This window comes from Rhizoctonia solani, chromosome 2 (assembly GCF_016906535.1).
Source record: "Rhizoctonia solani chromosome 2, complete sequence".
Classification (NCBI taxonomy): Eukaryota; Fungi; Basidiomycota; class Agaricomycetes; order Cantharellales; family Ceratobasidiaceae; genus Rhizoctonia; species Rhizoctonia solani.
Genome location: NC_057371.1, coordinates 2,619,217 through 2,643,045, shown reverse-complemented (window position 1 = coordinate 2,643,045; position 23,829 = coordinate 2,619,217). Strand labels below are relative to the sequence as shown.

General features: G+C 44.4%; 9 protein-coding genes across 9 annotated transcripts; 6 read left to right on the top strand and 3 right to left on the bottom strand.

Annotated features, from left to right (window-relative positions):
• Window positions 1-2,692: 2,692 nt before the first annotated feature.
• Window positions 2,693-4,504, top strand: RhiXN_05440 (GMC oxidoreductase; the record flags this gene model as incomplete). Its single annotated transcript, XM_043325256.1, has 9 exons — window positions 2,693-2,790; window positions 2,925-2,974; window positions 3,030-3,206; window positions 3,261-3,480; window positions 3,606-3,686; window positions 3,825-3,897; window positions 3,957-4,023; window positions 4,078-4,328; window positions 4,397-4,504. 9 exons carry the CDS (start codon window positions 2,693-2,695, stop codon window positions 4,502-4,504), a joined length of 1,125 nt encoding a protein of 374 aa, XP_043177675.1.
• Window positions 4,505-5,038: 534 nt separating this feature from the next.
• Window positions 5,039-5,662, bottom strand: RhiXN_05439 (Retrovirus-related Pol polyprotein from transposon TNT 1-94; the record flags this gene model as incomplete). The annotated part of the gene is made up of 1 exon (XM_043325255.1): window positions 5,039-5,662. The coding sequence occupies one exon, from the start codon at window positions 5,660-5,662 to the stop codon at window positions 5,039-5,041; it is 624 nt and encodes a 207-aa protein (XP_043177674.1).
• Window positions 5,663-6,813: 1,151 nt separating this feature from the next.
• Window positions 6,814-8,148, top strand: RhiXN_05438 (Transposon Tf2-1 polyprotein; the record flags this gene model as incomplete). Its single annotated transcript, XM_043325254.1, has 1 exon — window positions 6,814-8,148. The coding sequence occupies one exon, from the start codon at window positions 6,814-6,816 to the stop codon at window positions 8,146-8,148; it is 1,335 nt and encodes a 444-aa protein (XP_043177673.1).
• A 401-nt stretch (window positions 8,149-8,549) lies between these two features.
• On the top strand, window positions 8,550-11,690 carry RhiXN_05437 (Transposon Tf2-7 polyprotein; the record flags this gene model as incomplete). Its single annotated transcript, XM_043325253.1, has 1 exon — window positions 8,550-11,690. One exon carries the CDS (start codon window positions 8,550-8,552, stop codon window positions 11,688-11,690), a length of 3,141 nt encoding a protein of 1,046 aa, XP_043177672.1.
• Window positions 11,691-12,149: 459 nt separating this feature from the next.
• On the bottom strand, window positions 12,150-13,025 carry RhiXN_05436 (Retrovirus-related Pol polyprotein from transposon TNT 1-94; the record flags this gene model as incomplete). The annotated part of the gene is made up of 4 exons (XM_043325252.1): window positions 12,150-12,419; window positions 12,477-12,667; window positions 12,708-12,768; window positions 12,822-13,025. The coding sequence occupies 4 exons, from the start codon at window positions 13,023-13,025 to the stop codon at window positions 12,150-12,152; spliced, it is 726 nt and encodes a 241-aa protein (XP_043177671.1).
• A 1,888-nt stretch (window positions 13,026-14,913) lies between these two features.
• On the top strand, window positions 14,914-16,421 carry RhiXN_05435 (Retrotransposon gag protein; the record flags this gene model as incomplete). The annotated part of the gene is made up of 2 exons (XM_043325251.1): window positions 14,914-15,246; window positions 15,894-16,421. 2 exons carry the CDS (start codon window positions 14,914-14,916, stop codon window positions 16,419-16,421), a joined length of 861 nt encoding a protein of 286 aa, XP_043177670.1.
• An 843-nt stretch (window positions 16,422-17,264) lies between these two features.
• Window positions 17,265-19,303, top strand: RhiXN_05434 (Retrotransposable element Tf2 protein; the record flags this gene model as incomplete). The annotated part of the gene is made up of 4 exons (XM_043325250.1): window positions 17,265-17,662; window positions 17,690-18,215; window positions 18,285-18,770; window positions 18,848-19,303. 4 exons carry the CDS (start codon window positions 17,265-17,267, stop codon window positions 19,301-19,303), a joined length of 1,866 nt encoding a protein of 621 aa, XP_043177669.1.
• A 36-nt stretch (window positions 19,304-19,339) lies between these two features.
• On the top strand, window positions 19,340-20,299 carry RhiXN_05433 (Transposon Tf2-12 polyprotein; the record flags this gene model as incomplete). Its single annotated transcript, XM_043325249.1, has 1 exon — window positions 19,340-20,299. One exon carries the CDS (start codon window positions 19,340-19,342, stop codon window positions 20,297-20,299), a length of 960 nt encoding a protein of 319 aa, XP_043177668.1.
• Window positions 20,300-21,415: 1,116 nt separating this feature from the next.
• Window positions 21,416-23,227, bottom strand: RhiXN_05432 (Copia-like polyprotein/retrotransposon; the record flags this gene model as incomplete). The annotated part of the gene is made up of 2 exons (XM_043325248.1): window positions 21,416-21,789; window positions 21,826-23,227. 2 exons carry the CDS (start codon window positions 23,225-23,227, stop codon window positions 21,416-21,418), a joined length of 1,776 nt encoding a protein of 591 aa, XP_043177667.1.
• Between the last annotated feature and the right edge of the window lie 602 nt (window positions 23,228-23,829).

Below are 23,829 nucleotides of genomic sequence, written 5' to 3'. Positions count from 1 at the left end.
AGGCCAAGCGCGAATGATCGGCGCTTGCACAAACACTTTGTGGGGTCTTGGCATTTGTCATTCAGCCAACCAGTGCCAATGTCAGATTTGGCGACTCGGTTAGATTCGACGTAGGGTTATCATACTCCGGGGCCTGGGAAGCTTGTCCTGTATAGTTGTAGAAAAGCCTGATATCAAAGGTTCAAGGCGCTGGCCAGCTTTGAGGGTGGCGCGAAAATACGGTGTTTACCGATTTACGATCCTGCGCCAGGACTTTGTTTATTACACGCACTCCAGCATCCGGGTCAATTATACGAGGGTATGTCAACATCTCATATTCGCTCAAGGTAACTACAGGATCCAAGATGTTGTTAAGACTAGGTCCAGTGATAGCTCGTAGTACTTACCACTCAACTCGGGAACCCGATCCAATGCTTGATTTCTACATCACAAAACGGCCCTCTTATGCCATCTGAATCACAACTGTGGGTGAACATGAATAGGAGAGGGCTTTCGGGTAGGATAGTGTTCGCAGAAGAATGGTCTGAAACATAATAATAAAGGCCAGCTAGCGACTTTGCGCGGGGCATCGTCATAAACGCTGAGCATGGGACCAGCGGCTGGAATGCCGAGGTAAATTGCCAACTCACCAAGCTCGCTGGAGAGCCTGTTTGAGGAGTTGATCTTTAATCTTGATATACAATTTGGTGATTGTGGCTGTGTTAATGTCAATGATTATAAGCAACGTGTATGAACTTTTGTATCACCAAACAAGCCAGCCCAACCAAGTCTGAAGGGCATCTGCCATTAAAGACTCGTCCACTGTCCGCTGTCCGCAGTCTATATACCTACTGACATACCTGAGTCCTTGAGCTGCCCACACCAGTCATTCCGTTTGGTTCACTAAGCGTGAGCTTTCTATGAGTAACCGATACCTTCCCCTTGAATTCGAACTCGACCCCCGGACACAGCGCGTTCGAGTAATGGTTCCTGGGCCACAATGTCTTAGGCTTCTTTGGTCCAAGACCGGCAAAGAAATCAATCATGCTTCCAACGCTGAGCTTTGATATTCGTATTCGGCGGAGTGGAAGGTCCTAGCGTAGTGGAAAAAGAGTCAGGCATTCAAACAAGGAATGAAATATAGTCGCATGTGTACATACAACTTGCGTCCCAGTCTAGACCCACTCGGTCAAGCACGACTCTACACATTCGACAAACCTTCCGCACCTACAACGCGACAACCCCTGGAGCGATCTTGGGGCATGCGTCTTGAACCACCTGTAAGTAACACAAGACAGTTGTAGCGTCGGACGTTCCTACCTGATCTCGAGCTTTGTAGCGAGCTGAATTCCCTGGGAGTGTTTTTAGGTGGATTGGGATCGACGCCCTCGCCCGGACTTGCGCTGAACACAACTCCAGATAGATGGTCGGTAAAGGACGACCAAGCAAAGCTGTAAACCTCTTGCCTTTCGCAGGCAGCGTTTCTGTTTGGGTCAGATTGAGTATGTCGACAAGTTCTGCGAGCTACAGTTAACACGCGATATTCATTGGTCAGTCTAACAATCGTACCAGCCTCGGCTTTCAAAGAACACCCAAGAAATCTCCACACGGCAGGCGGAAAAGGTAGTACCCCATAAAGTACAGTTGAGCGCGTAGTCTGGAGCAGCAAGATCCGCAGATTCGGGAGGTAGCTGGAAGACGTCCCTGACAGCAGCCATCTATGTCTGCTTGTTTCGACAGTTTCGGAGTACAAATAGGCTAACAATCGTACCTGGATCCCTCCCAAACGCTGTTTCCTACTCAGCGTTCGCGCAGTTTTCCTCGAGCCCGCCAAACGTTGTCGAATTTATGTGCAAGACCACCGCATATCAGTAGACGATGCAGCAAAGCTTTTTCACTCGACGCACTGTCGTGCATGATCAGAGTTGGTAGTTTTGCCATTTTGCTCGGTACTGGACCGAGACGGGGCCTTTCGTATTCGGAGCGGTCATCCTCCAGACTTTTTGGCTGTCTGGGCATGTGCGACACGGTGTTATTGGGGTACAATGGCGGATGAGCCAAGATGACTACCCACAAACAAGCGCAGAGGTACTCCTGTAATACTAAGGGCTGATCGGGGCGTACCTTCTGTTAGCACGGATGGTCGCATTTGAGCGGCGATGTCGCCGAGATATCACCTGCAACATATGTCACTTTCTATCCTATCTGTTGGTGACTGTGATTCTTTTCAACGAGACTGGCATTATGGGCTTACCAGAAGGTCGTGTGACGAGTATATCCTCCCTTCTCGGCACGTCATCGGGTAGGTCCTCTTGTTCTTCCGACAGGCTACGATGAGAGTGCATATGTGATTATGACTGAGCGAGTCGGGATGATGAGACCTGACCAAATAGATATGCGTGAGCTGACTCGGACGCTATGGACTTGTATATCCGAGATAGTGATGCTGACGAAAGCTGGTGCCCATTTCGTGCTGAGTATCTAGGCATGGACGATCATAGTTCAGAACTCACAACAAGCTCGAGCACCGAGACCCTGAGGCTGACTCAGCGTGGACCCGAGCAGTTCTGACTTTCTGCCCCGCTCTCTCGATCACCTCATCCCTTGAATATCGTCTTGTCAGATGTTCTGCTCCATTATTCGCTCATCAAAAGGTACAACGCCAGATGTGAGTATAGACCACAGCTGAAGGCGGATGACGTCAGTGCTCGAGATGGACTCTACATATTTGCTGAGGAGAGAAGGTGCCATCATCAAACTGAACATGGGGAGAGCGACTCGATCTGGCGTTGGTACTATGCCACTCTTTCGGTAGGTCTATAGCATTGCACGAGTGAAGACATAAAAGTGATCGTCTGCTAAGCGTTGCGACTGTTTGTTTGCAGGAAATTACATCCGTCTTCCTTTGGCTTTCCCTGCTGGGTCTCACAACTAATACGCCCTAGGACGTTTGCGACGCGCTTGTTTTTCTGCAGTGCACTTCCAGTCGCGGTGAGTCAGTCTACATACATATGTCTAGCCCGAGCTGCTTGTCGAACCTGTCTGTGCAGCGGACACCTACGAGTCTGCCGCTCACAGGCCCAACCTTGTCGCATTGACCTCGGCGCAAGCCGCCAGAATCGAGTTTGATCATTCTGCGAAAAATGTCGCGGCCAAGGGCGTCTCTTTTCACTTCAAGGGCACGTCATTCACTGCCAAGGCTAGAAAGCAAGTTGTGCTTTCGGCTGGTGAGTTGATCATGCGTTGCGGTGGTGTGTTCAAGGCTAACAAACGGCTTCCAGGTACTCTTCTGACCCCTCAGCTTCTCGAGCTCAGCGGTATTGGCAACAGCGACGTCTTGAAGAAGCACCAGATTACCCCAAAGGTCAATCTTTCCGGGGTTGGGGAGGACTACCAAGACCATATTTTGGTCTCGACCACATACGAAGTGAAGCAAGGCTTTGTCACCTATGACAACCTTGGGTATAACGATACATTTAGGGCAGCTACCGAAGCTCAATAGTAAGAGTGATTTTGATGCATTCGATGAACAAGAACTTACGAGAGAGCAGTGAAAAGACTCATGACGGACCAATGACCGCTTAGAACTCCATGCTATCGTACATCGACCTTTACTCCCTTGCCAGCTCTGGCAAGATTGCGCATATGCACAGGTCATTGTGGGAGGACGTGAAGAAGGAGAAGCCTACTTTGCTTCAGAAGGAGCAGTAAAAGGCCCAAGAGCTGTGGCTGAGGAAGAAGATGGGCAACGTCGAAATCATTCTGCATCCAGGCAAGTACACGATTCGGCACTTTGCCAAGAGTCGCGCTGAGTGTGTGACTCTATCAGGACACTTTGAACCCAGTTCCGTAAAGCCGAATACGACATATATCTCGGTTATCATGTGCATTCAGCATCCATTCTCTCGTGGAAACATTGTAAGTCGCGACTGCTATCCGCCACCGCTACACAATCAATCGGCTTACGTCATGGCTAGTACCTAAATACCTCAGACCCCCTATTGCCTCCAGCTATCGACCCTAACTACCTATCCAAGCAAGTAGGTGTGTTGCTTGCGACCTATTACTACTTTTTCTAAAACCACGTCCTCAATATAGACCAGAGCATCCTTGTCGAGTCGGTCAAGTTTGCCGATAAGATTGCCAAGGCCGAGCCATTGGCTGCGATGCTTGTTGCCCGACAGGACCCTAGTCCAGATATCAAGTCGGACGAAGACATCACCAACTGGGTCAAGGGCAACATCCACACTTTGCATCACCCGATTGGAACCGCGGCTACGATGCACAAGTCGGTTGGAGGGGCGGTGGATGAGAAGCTAAAGGTGTATGAAACGAGTAATCTGCGAGTGGTATGTGATGATTTAGAGCAGCCTTTTGTTGTTGTTATTTCTTGTGCTGACATTCATCACTATGATAGGTGGACGCAAGTGTGATCCCGATGCATCTCGCCACTCATATGCAACGCACCATGTACGGTATTGCGGAAAAGGCAGCTCACATAATCATAAGCGACTGGGGATTCTAACTTCGAGTTGTATTCGAAGCATTTTGTTTTCTGGACTGAGACACTTGAACTCTATTTACTGAAGTTTCTCGGGCTGTGGGATGCCTTTGCGCTATATGTACAGTAGATACGAGCGACATGGATGCGCCTGATGTGTTCGACTTCATGTGTATCTATATGTATTGTGACTTATGCGATATTTATGGTTTCATTTTGTAGAAAGACGTACAATGTTTTAAGGTGAGTAGTTCGGGAGCTATACGAATGTATCTTAGCTCGTACTACGTTCGCGTAGAGAACTCAGTATATAGACAGTACCTATACGAATGTATCTACAGGTACTATAAGCATAATAAATATGAGAGAGAAGACAGGAGGAAAATACCTTAGCTCGTACTACGTTCGCGTAGAGAACTAAGGAAAAAGGAGAACACGCGTTCGTTCATATACAACACATCACGATCGTAAGAGGTAATAAGTATGTAACGTGAATGCGAGATATTGAAAATCCAACACGCCCACTCAATATCCGATAGATAGAATGATGGAAAATTATCACTTCATACCCAGACCAGAAACAAAACCGGGGAACTTCAAACGACCAAGTGGCTTAGTGAGTACGTTGGCGATTTGTTCGTCGGTTGGAATATATCGTAATTCAAGTTCACGGAGTGAAATCATTTCGCAAATAAAGTGATGTTTGATCCGTATGTGTTTGGTGTTCTGATGATTGGAAGGGTTTCGTGCTAGAGCCATACTTGATTGATTATCAGTGTGTAGGATTGTCGCTCCTCTGGGAGTATATTTGAGTTCACTCAGGAATTGTTGGACCCACACAAGCTCACGTGCGGCACTCAATGCTGCTACGTACTCAGCTTCTGTACTTGACAACGAGATCGTCGGTTGTTTTCTCAAAGACCATGCGACACTTCCACCACCTAGCCGAAACATCCAGCCAGTTGTTGATTGACTCGTGTTTTTGTCTCCTGCAAAATCCGCGTCTACGTATCCCTCAACAATTTTCGACCCAGATCTGTGGTATACTATCCCCACTCCCTTTGTTCCCTGCAGGTATTGTAACACTTGTTTTCCTGCTAACCAGTGTTCGTCACCTGGGTTCGCGGCATGTTGGGCCAGAATTCCTGTGGCAAAAGCAATGTTGGGACGTGTCAAGATCATTGCGTACATCAGAGAACCAACCAGCCGCTGGTAGTGCGTTTGATTGATAGTTGGTGAATCCAGCTTTGTTAAATTCAGTGAGTCAGCCATTGGTGTCTCACACGGTCTGCAATCAGTCATCCCAAAGCGGGCCAGTATATCTATGATGTAACGTTTTTGCAATATCTTCAACGTGCCTTTTGTCATGCCCTAGAGGCGTGACCACCTTAAAATCCACTAAGTCGAAGAAATAGTGAATATATGCGCTATTTTCATGAAGATTTATGGATATATGCATCTTTATGCTATTTAGGCGCTGAGCGCTTATTATGTAATCTCATCACATGACCTTTAGTCATGTGATCTTGTTTTCTTATCTCTGGTCATGTGACCTTATCTTTGTTATGATGTTTGTACATGTAATTACTCTTCCCCTTCTCTGTGAATATATAAGGAGGGTTCTGAGAGCCTTAAGCCTCAGAACTCAACCTCTTATCCCCATCCACACCTACCTACCCTAAGACATACACTTAAGAGTATTGCCTGAGAGCATACCAGTCCCTGTCAAAGGTCCCTTGCCCAGCTGTCTTAACAGCATAGTGCACTCTTACTTAAATTGGTCTTGTCCACCCCTCATCTGGCAATTGCCTTAGAGCATTGTTAGATCCCACTTGCTGATAAGTCCTATATTAGGCAATAGCTTGTTGGGCTTTACCCTGTGGTAGTTGTCGGCTCTGACATTAGGTTGAGTTCTTCATCACCAACCCTTGTGGACAACTAGGGTGTTAGTACTGGCACAACCCATCAAGAACCAGTGATCCAGCATAGCCAGATAATAGTCAAAACTGGTGATTGTTGCACTAGGGGGTTATTGTTACACGGCTAGCATTGCAAACGTCCACCCAAAAGTCTGCCACGACTTCTTCTGCGTCACAGACAGTCAAAAACCCGCTTGTGCAAAACCTGCCTCTGTATCACGCCCATCCAAGGCTTGTTGATCAGTTGTAAGGAGCATTCAACGCTAGGTATTGAGACAGTGATTAGCGTAAAGAATAAACTGTGAGCTTAGTGGGGCCAATCATCTAGCCTCCCATCTTTCCTAAACTAGTAGTGAAGTTGCCTTATTTAGCAAGGACATTACTTAGTATCTTCCCATTCCCCTTTTCTCCACTATGTCAACCCAACCATCTACCTATGTGCATGCCAATCCCAATGCGCTGTCTGTCCCCACCAATATCCAGGAGATACCTGCGTGGGCCCAGGAGATCAAAAACCTCCTCCTGGCTATGAATCAAAACCTCTCCTTGGTCATAGGACAAGCGGCTGCCCATCACACAGATCTTGGCACCACACAGGCCACCCTCAACAACCACGACAGCAGCATCACCAATCTTGATGCCCTCATTGTTAAACTTGGGGCTGATATTGCCAAAATAGGCACTGCGGCTGCGTCTGGTTCTTCTATTGCCTTGGCTACCAAGGCTCCCAAACTTGCAACGCCAGACAAATTTGATGGGTCTGACAAAAACAAGGCAATCTCCTTTAGGGTTGCTGTTTCTCATTATCTCAGGATCTCATATCCTGGCTCAACAGTGGATGAGCAAATCGCATTTATCATTTCCTGCCTGGATGGCAAGGCCCATGAGTGGCTTGAGCCCTACCTAGAAGAGGACGTTGTGAAAGGGAATCCTGTTTCTTGGCTCCACAATCTGGATGCCTTCTGGCTGCAATTCAATGCACGCTGGAATGTCCAAAATAGGACAGAGAACTTCCGCGCCAAGCTGCGCACCCTCAAACAAACCAAGGGAGTCCAAGACTATTACAAGGACTTCCAGACCTATTCTCAAGGTCTTGGTTACAACGACCCCTCTCTTAGAGACATGTTCTATGATGGCCTGTCCCACAAAATTAAGGAAACTCTCATGGTTCAAGATTATGACCATGCAGATGCCTCAGTCACTCTTGCAACTCTTGCAGAGAAGGCCCTTAAGGTGGATCAGCGCCTAGAGCAGTTTGCGGCCCAGCACAAGGGTTCATCCTCCTCTTCAAACCAATCTGGAAGCAAATCCAGCACCTCTATGTCAGCAGCAGCCCAGGGAGCGCCCAGGGATAAACTGTCTGTTGGGGAACAGGTGTATGCAATTGTGGATGGAAAGGCTAAGAAGGGGGTTCTTCAAAAGATTGGCCAAAATGCCAAAGGGATAGCAGTTCCAATTGTTAAGTGGAATGATGGCACCACCATGGACGTTACCTTCAAAACTATCAAGAAGGATAACCACCCAATCACTGCCACTTCCACTCCTGCTCCCAAGGCTTCCTCCTCCTCTGCGCGCAACTCTGGTCCTTCCCCTATGGACTTAGACTCTGCCTCCTCAAAAGGCAAAAAACCTATTATATGCGCAACATGTGGAGGTAGGGGACACTATGCCAATCAATGCCCCTCAAAATCCTACTCTGGCCATGAGGCCCATATCTCTGAGGATGAGTTGGAAAATGGGGACCTCTGAACACTAATGGGAACAGTGTATCAGAGGGAAATAATGGACATTTAGATAGCTTGGAAATCTTTTCTGTAAATAATATATCTCCTTTAAATATATATTTTCAAGCATCTTGCGTTCAACAAGTTCCCAACCCTAAGGTTACCAAGAAAATGAAGCCCTTCTTTGGATGGGCTATGATTGATTCAGGTGCATCATCTTGCTTTATACACAAGGACTTGATCAAACAATATGGTATACCTACTACAAAAAAGTCTGTACCACGTCGCCTTAAAGTGATTGATGGAAGAGACATTAGTTCTGGTTTGGTAGATTCAGAATGTATATTTACTTTAGAATTAGGTAGTCATAAAGAGGTTCTGAAATGTAACGTAGCTGATATAGGTAAACATAGCATAGTCCTTGGAATGTCCTGGCTCAAGTTACACAACCCTACTATAGACTGGCCTAATAAGCGTATTACTTTTAATTCTCAATATTGTAACAACACTTGTCTTTCTGTTTCTAATTCTATCCTGGGAAATGTCGGTGGGACTTCTAACCACCTTGAAGGCATACCAGAAGACTTAGGAGGTGTTGAGGTAATTGAACCTCTTGAAGGCATCCCTAGGGAAACTGGAGGTACTGTGGATTCTCCACTTGAAAGTATTCCAGTAGAACTGCGCAATTTTGCGGAGGTATTTTCTGAGGACATGAAGGTGACGGAACTGCCTCCGCACCGTCCTTTTGATTTAGGGATTGATTTAATTGATCCTGATAAACCTGTTAAGGCTATGGTATACCCCTTGAAGGCATCTGATGATGAGGAACTTAGAAAACTCCTTAAAGAACAATTGGACAAAGGATTGATTTGCCCATCCAAGTCCAAATATGGTTCCCCAGTTCACTTTGTCAACAAGAAAAATGGGAAAAGGCGTATGGTTGTGGATTATAGATCCCTAAATGCAAATACAGTCAAGAATGCGTACCCTCTACCTCTAATACAGTCTCTCATTGAGAAACTAAGGGGCGCAAAATACTTTTCCACCATTGACCTGAAATCTGGATATAACTTGGTCCGGATAAAGGAAGGTGATGAATGGAAGACTGCGTTTAAAACCAAATATGGCCTGTTTGAATACCTAGTCATGCCCTTTGGGTTATGCAACGCTCCTGCTGCATTTCAGCACTTCATGAATGAGATATTTAGGGACATATTGGATGTCTATGTAGTAGTATATCTAGACGACATCCTAATATTCTCAGAAAGCAGGGAATTACACACAAAACATCTCCAAGAGGTACTGAAAAGGCTGCAAGACAATGCATGCTACTGTAACCTGGAGAAGTGTAATTTCTATGCATCTGAAGTAGATTACCTTGGTGTCATTGCCAATGGTGAAGGAGTGAAAGCAGATCCCAAGAAAATCACTCAAGCGGTTGATTGGGCAACACCGCGCTCTGTCAAAGGGGTTCAAGAGTTTTTGGGCTTTATAAATTTCTATAGGCGCTTCATACATAACTTCTCAAAATTGGCACAACCCTTATACCAACTACTCCAAAAGAATATACCTTGGGAGTGGGGTGAACGCCAAGAAGTGTCTTTTAAAGCTCTTAAACAGGCTCTAATTGAATCCCCTGTCTTAATCCAACCCGATCCATACAAGGAGTTTTTCCTGGAGTGTGACGCCTCTGATTTTGCAACGGGCGCTGTCCTTAATCAAAAGGGCAGTGATGATAAATTACACCCGGTTGCATTCCTATCAAAATCCCTAGCACCTGCTGAAAGAAACTATGATATCTTTGATAAAGAGTTACTAGCAGTAGTAAGGGCTTTAAAGGAATGGCGTCACCTGCTGGAAGGAACAGTAATCCCTGTCAAAATACTGACAGACCATAAAAATCTGGAGTACTTCCAGACAAAAAGGGATCTGAACCAAAGGCAGTTAAGGTGGATGGGATTTTTGGCAGATTACAACTATAGGATTGTGTATAGGCCGGGCGCACAGAATAGAAAAGCAGATATTCTCTCTTGCCGTGAAGACCACAAGTCTGCAGTTAAAGAGGGGGGTGAAACCCCTGTGCTCATAAGCCCAGAGCTTTTTATTGCAGCTATTCAAACAGATAGTGACCTTAATGATCTAATAAGGGACGCTCTGCATGATGATAAAGCTGTATACAAAATCCTTAAATCCTTGGAAGAGGACATACCTGTTAAAGGATGGAAACTTGATAATGGCTTACTCTACTATCATGACCGGATTTATGTCCCTAATGAGCCAGAAATCAGGAAAGCCATCTTAGAAAGCAGGCATGATAACCCTTCCACTGGGCACCCAGGACAGTTCAGAACCCTAGACCTCCTTTCAAGGGATTACTACTGGTCAGGGATGAAACAATCTGTAACAAAATATGTCCAAGCATGCAATTCATGCATACGTAGCAAACACTCCAACCGGGCTCCTGAAGGTCTCCTTCAAAACATAGATTTACCCAATAAGCCCTGGGAGGAAATAACGTATGACTTGATTGTAGGACTCCCCACCTCAGAAGGATATGATGCAATATTAACAGTAGTGGACCAATTATCCAAAATGGTTCATTTTATACCAACGCACTCTGATGCTACTGCTGTTGATGTTGCAAACCTCTTTGTATCCTTTGTGTGGAAGTTACATGGGTTACCCAGGAAAACCATTTTGGACCAAGGCCCCCAATTTAATGCAAAATTCCTGAGACAAGTCTACAAGCGGTTGGGGATAGAACCACATTTCTCCACTGCATACAGACCACAAGTTGATGGACAAAGTGAACGCTTAAACCAGTTTGTGGAAATTTACCTACGCCACTACATCAACTATAGACAAACAGACTGGGTTGCATCACTACCACTTGCAGAATTTGCATACAATAATGGGAAACACTCAGGCTCCAAACACTCTCCCTTCTACATGTGCTATGGTTATAATCCAGACTTCACAGTTGGAAATACCAAGGAAAGCCATGTCCCCCAAGCCGATGACCTAGCAGACTTCCTGAAAGAAATCCAAACTGAAGCAAAAGCTGCTTTAGAAATTGCTGCAAGACAAAATGCGCAATACTATGATTTAAACAGAAGGGAAGCAACCAAGCTGGAAGTTGGTGATAAAGTTTATTTGAGTAGTGCCAACATCAAAACTTCAAGGCCTTCCCATAAGCTAGAACATAAGCAATTGGGGCCCTACAAGGTCTTGGAGAAAATTGGCAGGAACTCTTATAAACTGGATCTCCCTAAATCCATGAAAGTCCATCCTGTCTTCAACATTGCCCTATTACACAAAAAGCCAGTAGACAAGTATGACTGTGATCCAGTCCCACTCCCCCCAGTTGTCACAGCTGATGGAGAAGAGGAATATACTGTTGAAAGGATCCTAGACTCCAAGAAAGTGGGTCAACAAGTCAAATACTTGGTTAAATGGAAAGGGTATGGACCAGAGGATAACACATGGGAGCCCAAGGCCCACTTAGCCAATGCCCCTGAAAAATTGGCTAAGTTTCACCGTGAACATCCAGAGGCAGCTGGACCTTAACGGGGGGGAAGTGTCATGCCCTAGAGGCGTGACCACCTTAAAATCCACTAAGTCAAAGAAATAGTGAATATATGCGCTATTTTCATGAAGATTTATGGATATATGCATCTTTATGCTATTTAGGCGCTGAGCGCTTATTATGTAATCTCATCACATGACCTTTAGTCATGTGATCTTGTTTTCTTATCTCTGGTCATGTGACCTTATCTTTGTTATGATGTTTGTACATGTAATTACTCTTCCCCTTCTCTGTGAATATATAAGGAGGGTTCTGAGAGCCTTAAGCCTCAGAACTCAACCTCTTATCCCCATCCACACCTACCTACCCTAAGACATACACTTAAGAGTATTGCCTGAGAGCATACCAGTCCCTGTCAAAGGTCCCTTGCCCAGCTGTCTTAACAGCATAGTGCACTCTTACTTAAATTGGTCTTGTCCACCCCTCATCTGGCAATTGCCTTAGAGCATTGTTAGATCCCACTTGCTGATAAGTCCTATATTAGGCAATAGCTTGTTGGGCTTTACCCTGTGGTAGTTGTCGGCTCTGACACCTTTGTTTTGGTTTTGATCAATTTTGACACCAACAAACATCTTTGCTTCACCAAGATCAACAAGTTCAAACAATTTGCCAAGTTCCGACTTGACTTCTTTGAGATAGGTGAGAGGTTTTCTGGCTAGCAGCATGTTGTCTACGTGTGCTAATATAATCGCCAGACTATCATCATTCTGCTTGATAAAAACGGCATAATTGGATTTGCATCAAGTGAAACCCATTGCTTCAAGGACTTCTTTCAGCCGTAAGTAAAACGCTTGCACCGCTTGTTTTAGTCCGTATAGAGCTTTCACTAAACGCCAAACGTTCTTGTTTCCATCCTTGAAACCTTCTGGCTGTTCCATGTAGATTTCTTCATCAAGATTTCCGTGCAGAAAAGCCGTTTTAATATTGAGCTGGAGGAGTTCAAGGTCCTCAAGTGTGACTAAAGATAGCAGGATTCAAAAAGCATCTGAAGCAGCTACTGGTGAGGATATCTTGCTGTAATTGATTCCTGGTTGTTGGGAGTAACCTTTTGCAACAAGTCTAGCTTTGTATCAAACAATCTCTCCGTCAGGCCCTTGTTTGTACAAATATACCCACATGCACCCCACAATGTTCTTCCCGGATGGATGTTGTGCAGCCATCCACACCCTGTGTTTTGTGATTGAGTCGATTTCTTCAATCATTGCCTGCATCCATAGGTGTGAGTTGTCTCGACTCATAACCTCCTTGAAGTTTTGCGGTGCGTTGTCCATTTTTAATGCGGCAAATGCCAACTTATATTCCCAGTTGCTTGACATTGCAATTTGTGCTGATCCGCCCACGTTTGATCCATATTGTGCTGGAGGATGTGAAATTTGGGTGGATCAATGTGTTGGCGGTGGTTCATTTGATATGAGGGGCTTGTTGTCTACTCTGGTGAGTACATTGGGTTCTTGTTCTTTGACCTTGTCTCTAACGTTTTTGGGTTTCTCAGACTTGCCCACTTTCTCAGAGAGCTCTTTGGCATTCTCAAGATTGTCATTGTCATGACCTTCATCGGCATGACATGATTTTTTACTATTTTCTACCTTTTTTCTGAGACAGTTTCCTTTTTTGGTATATATTTATGACTCATCAAGATCACGTGACATATTTGATATATGATGTGAAATTGTAAATGACTCACTGCTTTGTATTGTTGTTTTTGATGTGGCTCTTCTCATGTATTTAAACCAGGTCAAGTTGCCGCTAAACAGCAAGACTTGACCTCTTTGTCAATTCATCCTAAGCTTACTCCTACCCCTTGCCCAGGCCCCTAGTTGGCCATCAGTGCACTTTACTAAGAAATCCATAACCCAGGCCTAGTTGCCATCTACCCTACCATACCCCTTGGCCCTTTGTTGGCCCTCTACCCCGCTTCATAGTCCATTGGTGATAGGGCCATGGACTTTAAACCTACTTGTATCATAGGTCTGAGCTTAGTCGTGACACTAGGTCAAGTCTTTGTTACTTGTACTCTTGTTGACAAACAAGAACTGCGCTTAGATAAGCACCAAAGCCTGAAACGGCATCACATCGTAGCCCCTGTGTAATAATCAAAGACAGGAATACAAGTGCCAGTAAGGTTACGGGATAGCCCTTTGCCAGCAATTGTCCGCATACCAGGGTGTCTGCACCTTTAGCCATACGCTGTTAGTCAGCCAAACCTCCACTTACTAAAAACCTGATTGATAATCACGCTTGTACACAGCTGCTGATATTGATATAAGGATAGTTTAACGCTAGTGGGAACGCAAACAGTTAGTATTTAGAGCTATAAATCCATTGTTTCTATCTGATTGAGTACCGATTTATATTGGGAACGCATCCTAGTGTTTGATTTTCTAGACCTTATCCTTTTTGCCATCTTTTGGCCCTATTCTGTTGTCACCCGTTATCTCTATCTTGAAAAAACCCTCAACAATATTGACCATATATTAGTGGGTTGTATCAACAATCTCAAAGAACATATTGCTTGCATTGAAGAACCCGGGCTACTCCAAAACATTGCCCATATCAAGCATCACAAATCTTTTGCCAAGCGCCTCAACAACATCTACAAGGCTGATATTCAAGAACAAAAGAATCTTATCTCCAACCTTGAAGCCCACAATCGCAACTTAGCCCTCACTATTGAGGAGCAAGAAAGGCTTATTGAGGAAAAGGATAGATTACTAGTTGAAAAAGAGTTGGAATTAGACAACTTCCATTGTTCCATCCAAGACATTACCCAGGACGGAAAAGGACGCATTCATTATTACAAGGACTATGAGTTTTTTGCAGTCTCACATGACAATGCCTGGTTTGGGCAAGATGGGAGAGACTAATTTGACTCCCTCTCAAATCCAATCAGGGTGGTCAGCCCCATCCTCTTGAACACATACTCCTGCTCCTGCGGCTGTGCCGCCTCATGTATATTCTCCCATGTCTTTTGACCACATGTCTGATTGAGAATTGTTAAATATGGTTGCCCAAAATATGATTGTGCTAAAAAAAGAATTTTCACAATTACAAGGCGCTTATGAAGCACAACACAATCAAATAGCATTGTTGAGGGCTGAACTGGAAGAACACTGCAATCAATTGCAAAATCAACATATCTTTTATTCTAATCAAATCCAAGGGGCCGCTTCATCCATACAAGCTGTGCAAGATCAGCTACTCCACATGTCTACTATTTGTCCCACGGCCCCACCTCCACCTCCTCTACCTTCTGGCACAGCCACCACCTCCAACATTCCTCCAACTGCTCCCACAACTTCTAGCTCCAATCTTAAGTTTGCCAAGCCTAACAAGTTTAGTGGTAAAAAAGAAGATGCCCTAAATTTCATCATTGCTTGTCAGGCTTACATAAGGGCAAAAGGAGCAAACCATTCCCACAAAGAAAAAATTTTGTGGGTTACATCATACTTTGAGGGTGCAGCTGAAGACTGGGTCCATCCATATAAGGAAAGGAAGGTGTTCAGGGGAGAAGCAGTCCCCTTATTAGAGGATATTGATGTTTTCTGGGCTGAATTTACCTGTCCTAGACGTCCGTTAGGGCGTCGAGGGGGATGGCGCTTGTGGCCGCGGCGTACTATGAGAAAGTCGCAGTAAGGCGACAACAAACCTATCTATGGCGACAAGCAGCTATCCTACAACGACAAGACCGCTTAAGGCGGTGTCAAGCTATCTAAGTACAACGACGAAGCCGCTTAAGGCGGTATAGACTATCTAAGTGACTAACTAAGTAATTGCTGGGCTGTAAGGCCCTCGTACACTGAGTGGATGCAACAAGAGGTAATCGACCTGGGTGTTACCATGGTTGGTTGGCCTCCTTATATATTCTACAGAGTGACTAATTACAAATACATTATATCCAATATGTAATCCAATAAGAACCCCGCTCCGCAGTCGGCCTTACTCATGTATACGTGTCACTGACGTGTCATAGCAATGTCATCAGGTGGAGGTGGCTACGTCTGATGAGGTAAGCGCGGGTGGGGACGTGGCTTGGCGCTTAGCGTGGGATGTAAGCGCCGAAGTCACGTGATCGAAAATGTTGTCCGTTTGTCTTTGTTTAAAATCGAGAAAATGGGAATAAATTCCCTGGTATCAAGTGTGTCTACGACATTACCAAACATTATGTGGATACTAATTGCAATGAGAAATATTGCCAAAAATGGAACAACTTGCAACAGAAGGCTTTGGTCCAGGAGTATACCCGTGAATTCCAACAATACTCAGTGTCCTTGGGCTACAGCAATGAAACCTTGCGTGACAAGTATTACAATGGCCTTAAAAATGACATCAAGGACATCATGCTCTCCACCATGTTCCAATGGCGTTGTGCTACAGCCCAGCAAGTCTATGATAAGGCAGAAGAAATTGCAAATCATATCAAATCCACTTGCTTGTCTAATCCGTTGGTCTCCACTATTCGCGCCCCTGCCTCTGCTGCCCCCATTTCTGCTTCCAGTCCCACTCCCACTCCCACTCGTCTCAATGTGGGAGATAATGTGTACATGATTGATCCCACCACTTGTTGCGCCAAGAAAGGCGCTATCACTTCCATTGTTTGTACAACCTCTGGCAACATGCCAAATGTCAGGTGGAACAGGGAAACAAAGGACACAATGATCCCTTTCCCATCTCTTAAAAAGGATGAACGCCCTGCTGCAGCCGCCCTGTCATAAACAGAGGAAAATAGAACTAGCCGGAATTGAACCAGCTTGACCACTAAGCCATAGAGCCCTATTATTCCTCTGCTGACAACCCATGATTACACCTGCTACCCCCCAAATTTGGGCTTGGGCCAGCATGCAACCACTTGTACTGGTCATGTGACCATGTCCAGGACACGCCCCAATCAAACCCATCATTGCTCCCACTCCTGTATTAGCCTCAAATTCTAAAGGCCCAGGTCCCATGGATCTTGATGGAAGAGGTTTTGCAAATCTCACATGCCACGTATGCGGCGGAAAAGGCCATTTTGCGCGCAGTTGCCCCTCTAAGCCCATGTCTGGACATGTGGCTAATGTTGAATGGTCTTGGGAAAGGCCTAAAGAAGAAAATTGGATTGAAGTTGTCTCTGATGAGGAGGAGTTGGGAAAAGGAAAAGCCAAGGCCAACTAAGGAGTAAGGCACTTGGCTGTATGCTTGCGGATTTGCACCATGTAAACAATAATCTTGAAATATTCTCATTATGTAATTCCTCTCAAATATATGCATTGTTTACTGCAAATCCGTGCGAATCTCCTAAAACTCAAAAATCAAGCTTCTTGGCTAAACCCTTTCAGGGAAAAGCCATGATTGACTCCGGAGCAACTTCCTGCTTCATCCACCCTTGCTTAGTAGAAACATATTGACTTCCTGCTTATCAACATCAAATTCCAAAAAAACTACGTGTCATAGATGGCCAAGAAATTGACTCTGGCCAAATTACCCATTTCACTTGTTTCAAGTGTACCATTGGCAGTCATACTGAAGAATTAGAATGCCACATTTCAAACATTGGCAATCATCAACTAGTTCTAGGAATGTCATGGCTGAAAAAGCACAATCCCCAAATCTCATGGGAGAAACATACACTTGTTTTCAACTCGTCATATTGTTCCAATAATTGCCTGTCTGTACCTGCTGTCTTAGAACTCAAGGCAGTAGAAGAAATACCACTTCCTTATCAAGGATTTTCCAAGGTCTTCTCTGAGGAAGAATCATCCAAATTGCCGCCCCACCGTCCTTACAATATTGCTATTGAGTTACTCCCTGACGCAAAACCCCGGCATGGCCCCATATATAGTCTAGGCCCCAGGGAAGATGTGGAACTTAAGGAAACCATTGAGAAACAGCTCAAGGCTGGACTGATTTGTCCATCTAAGTCCCCTATGGCATCTCCCATATTATTTGTCAAAAAGAAAAATGGGAAACTGCGTATGTGCGTGGATTATTGACGTCTAAATAGTATGACCAAAAAGAACGTGTACCCCCTGCCCTTACTGCAAAACCTCATTGAAAAACTACAAGGCGCTAAGATCTTTAGCAAATTTGATCTTAAATCAGGTTATAATTTAGTCCAAATCAAAGAAGGCAACAAATGGAAAACAGCTTTCAAAACAAAATATGGACTATTTGAGTACTTGGTCATGCCATTTGGGCTAACAAACGCGCCGGCAGCGTTCCAGGACATGATGAATGAAATATTTAGGGATCTATTAGATGTCTATGTCATCATTTACTTGGACAACATCTTAGTTTTCTCCCTGAATGAGAAAGACCATGAAAACCATGCTTGGGAGGTACTCAGGAGGTTACAAGAGAATGACTTATTCTGTAACATTGAAAAATGTCATTTCCACGTCAAAAGGATCGATTATTTAGGGTTCATTATATTGGAATCCGGCATTGAAGTTGATCAATCTAAAGTCACAGATGCCATGAACTGGTCAACACCTAAAAACGTCAAGAACATCCAAGAATTTTTAGGATTTGTGAACTTCTATTGACAATTCATCCCCAATTTTGGCAACTTGGCACAACCTTTGTACAATCTGCTTAAGAAAGATAGCCTATGGAAATGGGAATCAGTGGAACAAAAATCTTTTGATGGTCTTAAAAAATGTCTTACTTTGGCACCCTTACTTTTGCAACCTGATACCACAAGACAATTCTATATAGAATGCAACGCATCAGACTATGCAACAGGAGCCATATTATCCCAACGCAATCCTGAAGGGAAACTGGCCCCTGTAGCCTACCTATCAAAATCCCTTTCCCCTGCCAAAAAAAACTACAATATTTTTGACAAAGAATTGCTAGCAGTCATTAGGGCATTTAAAGAATGGCGTCATTTGTTGGAAGGATTGGAATTACCAGTTCAAGTTTTAACGGATCATAAGAACTTGGAGTACTTTTCCACGTCTCAATCTCTGAATAAACAACAAATCAGATGGGCCAATTTCTTAGTTGACTATAATTTCCAAATCATCTACAGACCTGGGGCACAGAATAAAAAGGCAGACATCCTCTCACGACGCTATGATTTAGTACCCCTTGAAGGGGGGTAGAGAACCAGGTTCTCCTGAGACCGGAACTTTTTATTTCATCCATTACTCCGGATCAGGAAATTAATGACCTAATTGGCAAAGCAATTTATGAGGACAAACATCTTAAAGAAATCTTGTACAAGCTTCAGAACAAGGAAAAGGTCATAAATTGGGAATTAAAAGAGGGCTTACTATGGCACCAAGGGAAAATCTTTGTACCAAAGGACAACATCATCAGGAACCTCATTGCGGAATCTAGGCACAATGCATTAGCAGCAGGGCATCCAGGACAAGCCAGAACATTGGAACTTGTATCAAGAAGTTATTACTGGCCATCCATGAAAAAATTCATCAATTCCTACGTCAGTCACTGCAAAACTTGCATCAGGTCCAAGCCAACAAATCAATTACCTGTAGGCCTGTTAAAACCATTGCAAATTCCTGAACGGCCCTGGGAAGACATTGCTTATGATATGATTGTGGGACTACCGGTTTCAGAAGGCTTTGATGCTATCCTGACAGTGATTGATTGATTCTCAAAAATGGTCCATTTCATTCCTACCCAATCCATGTCATCCGCCATTGACATTGCCAACCTATTTGTCACATACGTATGGAAGCTACACGGTCTTCCCAAAAGCACAGTCTCAGATAGAGGCCCCACATTTAACGCCAAATTCATTTGTCATCTCTATAAAAGGCTGGACATTAAGCCAACATATTCCATGGCGTATCATCCTCAGACAGATGGACAGACTGAGCGCATACAAAGAGAAGCTGAGATCTTTATACGTATGTTTGGGAATCATTGCCAATCAGATTGGGTAGCATTACTACCATTGGCTGAGTTTGCTCTAAACAATTTAAAGCAAACTTCCACAGGCAAATCCCCTTTCCAAATTTGTTATGGCTATAATCCAAAATTTTCAGTTGGTCAAAAATCAGACAAAGTAGTTCCAAACGCAGATGAACATGCAGAATTTCTGGAAAAAGGATACCATGAAGTCAAAGCAGCCCTATCTTTATCCCAAGAAAGAATGAAGTACTTTTATGATCAAAGACATAGGGACAAAGATGGAATTCAAGTAGGAGACAAGGCCTGGCTGAGTCATCAAAATATATCCACAGACAGACCCTCAATAAAGCTCAGTCATAAAAAGCTAGGCCCCTACCCTGTAATTGAAAAAATTGGATTGCACGCATACAAGTTACAACTACCTCACACTATGCGTGTACACCCAGTCTTTCACATTAATCTTCTGACAAAATTCCATCCTGACCCTCATGGACGTGACCCTCCTCAACCTGTACCTATTGTTACAGAAGAAGGTGAGGAAGAATATGAAGTTGAAAGAATCCTGGATAGCAAATGGAAAGGGCGTGGCAAATCAAAGAAACTCTGGTATTTAGTCAAGTGGAAGGGATACAACAAAGGAAGCAACTCGTGGGAACCAGTAGATAATGTGGGTAACGCTCAGGAAGCCATAGAAGAATTTCACATGGAACATCCTGATGCAGTTGGAGCTTGAAGAGGGGGTAATGTCATGACCTTCATTGGCATGACATGATTTTTTACTATTTTCTACCTTTTTTCTGAGACAGTTTCCTTTTTTGGTATATATTTATGACTCATCAAGATCACGTGACATATTTGATATATGATGTGAAATTGTAAATGACTCACTGCTTTGTATTGTTGTTTTTGATGTGGCTCTTCTCATGTATTTAAACCAGGTCAAGTTGCCACTAAACAGCAAGACTTGACCTCTTTGTCAATTCATCCTAAGCTTACTCCTACCCCTTGCCCAGGCCCCTAGTTGGCCATCAGTGCACTTTACTAAGAAATCCATAACCCAGGCCTAGTTGCCCTCTACCCTACCATACCCCTTGGCCCTTTGTCGGCCCTCTACCCTGCTTCATAGTCCATTGGTGATAGGGCCATGGACTTTAAACCTACTTGTATCATAGGTCCAAGCTTAGTCGTGACAGTCATTGTCTTCAATTATGATGCGCTGGCGGGTTTCACCTCCTTTGTCAAATACAACGTTGCGCAACGTGAAGATCTTTCCTGTGGAACAAATGACCAGTAAGTGGGCTTTTCTATTTGGTGCGTAACCCAGGTAAGTGCACTCAATTGATTTTGGTTGCAGCTTTGTTTGTTTGTTATTGGGTACGCAAGCCCAGGCTTTACAGCCAAAAGTCCAAAGGCATGAGACGTTTGGTTTTTGGCCTGAGAAAACTTCTTTGGGGGTCTTGCCTCCAAGGAAACTTTTTGGCGTGACATTCCAGAGAAGGGCCAAGTGGAGAATTGCGTAGCCCCAGTATTTTGCTGGTAAGTTGGCATCTTCCCGCATTGTTTGATTGAAATCACCCATAGTTTGAATGCCTTGTTCAGCAACTCCATTACTCAATGACAAATTGGCTTTGGTTTTCTGATGTCCAATCCCTTTTGTCTTCATCCAGCCTTCAAATTTGTCCAAACAGTATTTGCCGCCTCCATTGGTACGTAGGGACACTATTCAATTGCCTGTCTGATTTTCTAACAAGGCAACTAGTTCCCTGAATTGTGCCGGGAATTTGTTCTTATGTTTCAGTAAGTGGACAAACATTTTTTGGGATTTATTGTTGATGGTAACTGAGAAGTATCAATAGCCACCTATTGCTTTGATGGCTACGGGCCCATGCAGATCGCTATGAAGTAATTCAAGGTGTTTTGAAGCATGATTTGTCAATGTAGGGAATGGATTTTGAGTCTGTTTTCCTTTCACGCAAGGGGGGCAAGGGGATTTAGGCGGTATGCGGCTTCCAATAATGTCCATTCCGTCCGCAGCTCCTTTTTGCACCATGTCTAACACGTATTCATAGTTTAGGTGACCTAGGCAACAATGCCATGTTGACAGGTCTGCTTGTGCAACTGTCCCGGCACTGTATGCAAATCCAAGGGCTTTGGAGTTGTCTTTTTTGTTCCAATCATCAGGTTTGACATGGGCAATGTGAGTTGTTATTTTGGCATTTTTTACTCAAGCATCTAGTTGATATAACTGACCCAACGCACATGCGTAGCCAACTTCTCTCCCCTGTCCCTTATTCAAAACAAGGATTGCTCCTCCGTGCTTGAACATCACATTGGTGCCGCCGTTGACTAGTTCTTTGACCAATAATAGGCTGGCACTTAGATTGGGTACGTGTAGGACTGACTTGATGTAAGCTTTGGTCTCTAGACCTTGGCAATTCTTTAGTGTTACAAGAACGCGGCCTACGCCAATGGCTGGGATACGGTTTCCATTGCCAACTTGAATGTTTATTGGCATGGATAGCGATTGGTATGTAGCAAACCAGTGACAATTTGGGGTCATGTGTTGAGATGCGCCGGAATCAAGCAGCCAGGAGCTTGCGCATGAACAATTGTTGGTTGCAGGAAGAGCGTATAAAGTGGGTTTGGATTTGTTCCCGTTGTTTGTCAACGCAACCTTGGCTGATTTGCTTTTTGGTGCTGCGTTTGAGGCTTTCTCTTTTGCCTCCTTTGCTGCGCATTGCTTCTGATGCGGTCCTGTTCCTTCTGCATTGCCTCCCTTTCCCCAGCATTCTTTCTTGGTATGTCCTGTTTTTGCACAGTTTTTGCATGGAGGACCTTTGTCCTTTCCTTTCCCCTTTGCGTTACTCTGGGATTTTGATTGCAAATTTGACTTTGAGGCTTGCGTGAACATGGCATTGAGGCCAACTCCTGCTTTACGCCGTTTTTCTTTGGCATACGCGGCTTTGATAACCATATCTGATGTGATGGTAGAGCCTTGGTTCAAAGTGGAGACTACAGAGGAAATGATTGCATAAGATGGAGGTAACGCGTTCATTAAGACTTGGGCTAGCATTAGATTGCTGATTGGTTCGCCTAGAGTCTTCATTTTTGAGGTGAGCAATCGTATGTTATTGAACGCTGTGGTAAGGTCTTCTTCCTCCTTGATTTTTGTACTCATTAGCTGCTGGAATAGGAAGGACAGGGATTGCATTCCTTTTCCTTCCCATTGTTTGATCACGCGTTTCCATGCCTCATGCGCTCCCAATGTCTTGATGACTTCTGCCATCGCGCCGTCGTCCATATTCATTGCAATTTGCGCAAATGCTTTGTTGTTACGCTTGTCCCATCGATCTATCAGCTTCTGGTGTTCAGCAACCTTACTTGCAATCAACGCGTCTGCTCCCGTTAGTGGTTTGGGTTTCTTTTCCGTGCCGTTGGCTATGGTAAGTAATCCGTGTAGGCAAAGAACGGTTGTCTGACAAAACTTCCAGGCTGTGTAGTTAGATCCATTGTCTTTGAGCAACGGGATATTGAAGGTTTTCTTGCTGAGGTACAATGTATTGCTCTCTGACGTCGCCATTGATTTAAAAGCTGACTGGGGCTGGGTTGTATTCTCAGGGTTCTCAGTTTTTGCGTTGTTGACTGCGTCACCGGGGCTCATAACCTTTTAAGGTGAGTAGTTTGGGAGCTATACGAATGTATCTTAGCTCGTACTACGTTTGCGTAGAGAACTAAGGAAAAAGGAGAACACGCGTTCGTTCATATACAACACATCACGATCGTAAGAGGTAATAAGTATGTAACGTGAATGCGAGATATTGAAAATCCAACACAATGTAATGAAATGGTCTGTAATTGAGTCAAGTGGGTGACTCACTTGATGTATGCGCAGTACGCGCAGTACGCGTAAGTCATGCCTGTAGGGCATAAAAGGGCCTTCTTCAAGGCCCAAATACTCATCTTATCCCACTCGTGTATTTACTCAGTCATTAATTATATTCTAATCTGCTACTTTTATACAGAAATTGAATTTGTATCTCTACACATTTATATGTGCTCGGAGGAAGCTGGCGAAAGGCAGGACAATTGCCTTGCTATGATAAGCCCTATCGCGCTCTATATTGCATGTATGCGAGAACTTTCATTTCGAATGCAGTTCTCTGTTTGCCTCTAAGCTTTGGGTTGGTGAGCTACTTTCAGGGGCGAGTGTATTGTGTGCTCCCAACCAAAGCGCTAAGTGGGACGCCAAAGGACTCGTGCATA